Consider the following 4,212-nt stretch of genomic DNA (forward strand, 5'->3'; position numbering starts at 1 on the left):
TGGATTATTTTTCTATAACTCATCACAAATCTCTTCCTGTCTGTGTGTCAGAGCTGCAGACGTCAGTGGACGGTCTGCTGGCTGAGAAGCTGCAGCTGGAGCAACAAGTGGAAGATCTGACCAAAGAACAGGTGCAACTCAGAGAGCAGGTACATTACTGTGTGTGTGTGTGTGTGTGTGTGTGTGGGTGTGGGTGTGTGTGTGTCTACGGTATCACATATGTTTTTCTCTCAGCTAGCTCTGGAGATTGAGGAGAAAGAGGCCATACTGAGGAAAATAAGCAAACAGAGCAAGACCATCAATAAAATCAAACGAGGTGAGTCTTCATCACATTCAAATAATTATTATTTAAATTATTGATTATCTTAATTTTTATCTATACATTTTTTTACACAAATAATTAAATCATTATTTAATCTAGGAAATGTAAAAAAAATCTGAAAAATGTAATATCACCCAAACTAAATTAAGTGACTTGAGTGTGTAAATATTTGACAGTTTCTGCTTCATAAAATGTGTTCAATCTTCTGCAGGTTGACTAATTTATGAAGCAATGAATCATTTAAGTTCTACATTTCATTTTCACTTCAGAAACATAACGAAAGTCATGAATACGATCGTAAATAGCACTTAATTTGTGTGTGTGTGTGTGTTTTTGTGTGTATGAATACATGCAGTCTCCCAGCTTGTCACAGAGGAGTTCACAGAGATGTCTCAGAAGCTGGAGCTGGAGCAGGGCCTCCGGCAGCACGCTGAAGTCTTCGCCCACCAGGTGTGAGCACGTGGCATGTGTGTGTGTCTATGTGTGTGTACATGTGTATTTTTTTCTGCACGGCACAAAACATTTTGTCATACATTCACACCTATAGATAGTGAGGGTGACAGGTCGTGCCACAGGAAGCGAGCAGGAGTGTTGGCGCTGACCTTCGGGCAGCTACGGCGAACACACGGACACTCTCTGGAAAGGGGGGAGGAAAGGGACACACACACACAAACACACACACACTTCTTGCTGTCAGGGTGCAACTGATGTGGCGGGACAGGAGAAGGGGTCTCCATTCTCTGTTTTCACACCCATGACAATTTGGTCGAATCTGGGCTCTCTGTGTGAGGCGAGGCGTTCACACACACAAGACAAAAGCAGACACACTTGTACACATGCGGGAGAAAACACCAATTCTCTTAAAATCCACATACCCAAACACACACACACACACAGTTTTTTTGCTGCCCCAGCTGCTCCTATAATGAAGGCCTTTTCTTTCAAAAAACATCTCTCTGTTCCCTTCCCTTCCCATTTAGCCCCCCCCTTCCCCATAATTAGTGGTCATCACTGCTGCTGAAGGAGAATAGTGGTCTTTAAGCACAACCTGTCTTTGCCTGACACCTTTATGTTTTCCCGAGCATATAGCAATTGTCGCCTTTGTGCACGTTGTCCTCCATTTACCGGACAGGCGCACAATGGGCTTCCTCGCAGGGGTCCTTACCTGTGAAAAGGACCCCCAACTGTTCACACAATTCAGCCCCTTTACTCTCAATTCATGGTAAAAGACCCCCTGCGCTGAATGCCTCTTGTATGCACTACTATTTGTCTGTTTTCATGTGTTTTGAAAACACCAACCATTCACACCTCTCCTCTGTGATGCATGGTGGTATAATGATGCAGGGCCTCAAACAGGAAACAATTTGGAGGTTTTTTTTTTGTGTGTGTGTGTGTGTGTGTCTTTGTCTCTTTGTGTAGCGGTGTGTGGTTGGATCTGTGTGTTTATATGTATGCAATAATTGTGCTAATTGCTGTGTGAAAATTGCTTTCTGCTTAAGGGAGACCAGAGATTAGAGCAGTGTAATTTTCAGCGTGGAGCCTCGTGCTGCATGCGCTGATACAGAGCTCACCAAACCTGCTGCTTCGGTTTGTCGTCACGGTGAAAACACAGAAATGAAAACCATTATTTTCCACACACTTCCTGTTCTCCGATCACGGATCTGCTGTCAAAAAGCGCCCATATAATCTGATACAGTTTATGAATCCAATATGAGCAGAATACACCAGACCAGAATTACACATAAATTAGGTCAAATGTAAGGCTGATATAGTCAATATATATATATAAAAAAGTCTCTATCTGAAAATATAAAATACAATTAAAAAACACTTTTGTTGGTCACATTTTCAGGTGCATCACTCTCTATATTATAGACACTGGGGGTTGAGAGGGGAACAAATAGAAATAAATTCTAAATAAATAGGAAATAACATTTTCTTAGTATTGGGGGGACACATCTAACTAGTTTACCTTTGCGGATTAATAAAGTTATCTAATTTTATCTGTCCCTACAGGATTTCGCAGGCTTTTTGTTGGAATTGTCATGGACTAAAATGCCTGATTTCACAGCAGTTTTTTAAAAAAAAATTGCGATGCATATTGCAACAGTTTAGGGGTTTTTTTGCAATTAAATTTCAGGATTATTTGTATAATTCATTAAAAATTGAAGACTAGTTGTTCCAGTGAGAATAAAACAGTAGATTGGTGACATCTTACTGATCAATACCCACGTTTTACCTCCATATAAGGTATTAAACATTCCACAAGCTCATGCAAAGAGCAACAGGTTTGTTTATCGTATTCTGATCATTTATGACCTCTAAACCACACTTATTAACTATAGCTGGTGTATTTATTTGTCACACTAGAAAGAAGAAAGAATCACATTTTGCACTAGTAAATCAAGGCAAAGTTTGACCTTTTTTCATTTTTCAACACAAACCACTTATCATAATGTTGTAGAAATGATGCTTTGTCTCACAACTAAATCATCCTGTTTGCATTGTTACTATCCATCAGTGAAGCCGATGAGTAATTCTAACAAGGCTTCCAAGTCATTGTTCAGTCAAACACTGGTTTGAAAACATTTTGTCTGCCTTTTGACAACCTCCTGGGGGAGAAAATTAACAAGCAGCCATTCAGATCTCACTTTATTCTTCCTCTTAATTGTAGTTCATTGTCACAAATGTATTTTCTTTTTACATTTTTTGTAGAAGCACATGATCATGAAGATGTGTTTAAGATGTCAGGAAGTGAAGCTAGATTTGTTTTTTGTCTTGTCAGATGATAGTGCAGCAGAAAGAGGCCCAGAGTCCGAGCGTGTTGCTGATGCCAAGCTCAGAGACCGGCCTGCAGCTGCAGCAGGCGCTGGAGCAAATCTCCACCATCAGCACAGCCCTGTGTGATATACAGCGCACCTACCAGGACCAGGTGTGTTGTAGATGTGCTAAAAGATAAAAAAAAATAAAGAATATCCACTACTGTCTATTCATGCTCGTCATCATCGTCCCCTATTTCTTTCATCCCTGTATGCAGGTGAAACAGAGTCAGAGCGCCGTGGAAGAGAGCAGCGTCCTCTCTGAGCTGCAGAACCTGAAAGAGCAACTGGAGAAGAGTAAGGAGGAGAGGAAGGCCCTAGAAGATAAGCTGTCTGAGGCTAATGGCACTGTCACACAGCTCCAGGAGGAAGGTAGCTGCCAGTGGAATAATATATTTCTTAGCAAGCACGCCTAACAAAAGCGATGGCTGAATGTTGAAGCCTTATGATTCAAGCTCCTCTACTGGCTTCTAAATGTCGACTCCAAAATACTCTGCATGCAAAAATACCTAAGAAATGTGTTTTGGTGGCCATTTTGAAAAATATTGTTCAGTTAAGAAGAGATTAAAGCTTAATAATAGCTTTGTTTGGAGGTATGTAAAAAGGTGCAAATCTTTACATTGATGAAGCTGGAAGAAAGAAATTGCCAATTCATTTTCTGTTAATTGACTAATTGATTAATTCTTTCAGCTCTAGTTCTTGTATAAACTGTTGGGTAGTTTAATTGATAACAAAGTCAGATTAAATATCAATTGAATGATTAAATAATTAATGAGTAGTCAGATAATGACAGTGGAGAAAAGAAGTATAAAGTGGCATAACATGGAAATTAAGTACAAGTACTTAAGTAAATGTACTTTTGTTTCATTCCACTGCTGATTGATGACATTTCTTCATCCCCCTGACTCTAAATCCAACATTGTTTGTACATTTTATAAGTAACAATGTACTGATGATCAAAGGTAATGTTTTGCTGTCTTCCTCTGTAGTGAAACAGCTACAAGATACACTGACCAAGGAAAGTAAAACTGATGAACCAGAGGAGAAATCCACTCCTCCTCCTCCTCCTCC

The 4,212-nt window shown here is 39.9% G+C and overlaps 1 protein-coding gene across 1 annotated transcript in view; it reads left to right on the plus strand.

The window, feature by feature from the left end:
- Positions 1-4,212, plus strand: part of shtn2 (shootin 2) — an 11,944-nt gene that overhangs the window by 3,244 nt on the left and 4,488 nt on the right. Inside the window, exons 6-11 of the mRNA XM_035675768.1 lie at positions 52-149; positions 235-316; positions 678-772; positions 3,108-3,254; positions 3,360-3,513; positions 4,131-4,211. Coding sequence (XP_035531661.1) covers positions 52-149; positions 235-316; positions 678-772; positions 3,108-3,254; positions 3,360-3,513; positions 4,131-4,211 — 657 coding nt within the window. The remainder of the gene's footprint in view (positions 1-51; positions 150-234; positions 317-677; positions 773-3,107; positions 3,255-3,359; positions 3,514-4,130; position 4,212) is intronic.

This window comes from Morone saxatilis, unplaced genomic scaffold, assembly GCF_004916995.1.
Source record: "Morone saxatilis isolate NCDOM2014 unplaced genomic scaffold, NCSU_SB_2.0 Contig4, whole genome shotgun sequence".
NCBI classification, from domain to species: domain Eukaryota; kingdom Metazoa; phylum Chordata; class Actinopteri; family Moronidae; genus Morone; species Morone saxatilis.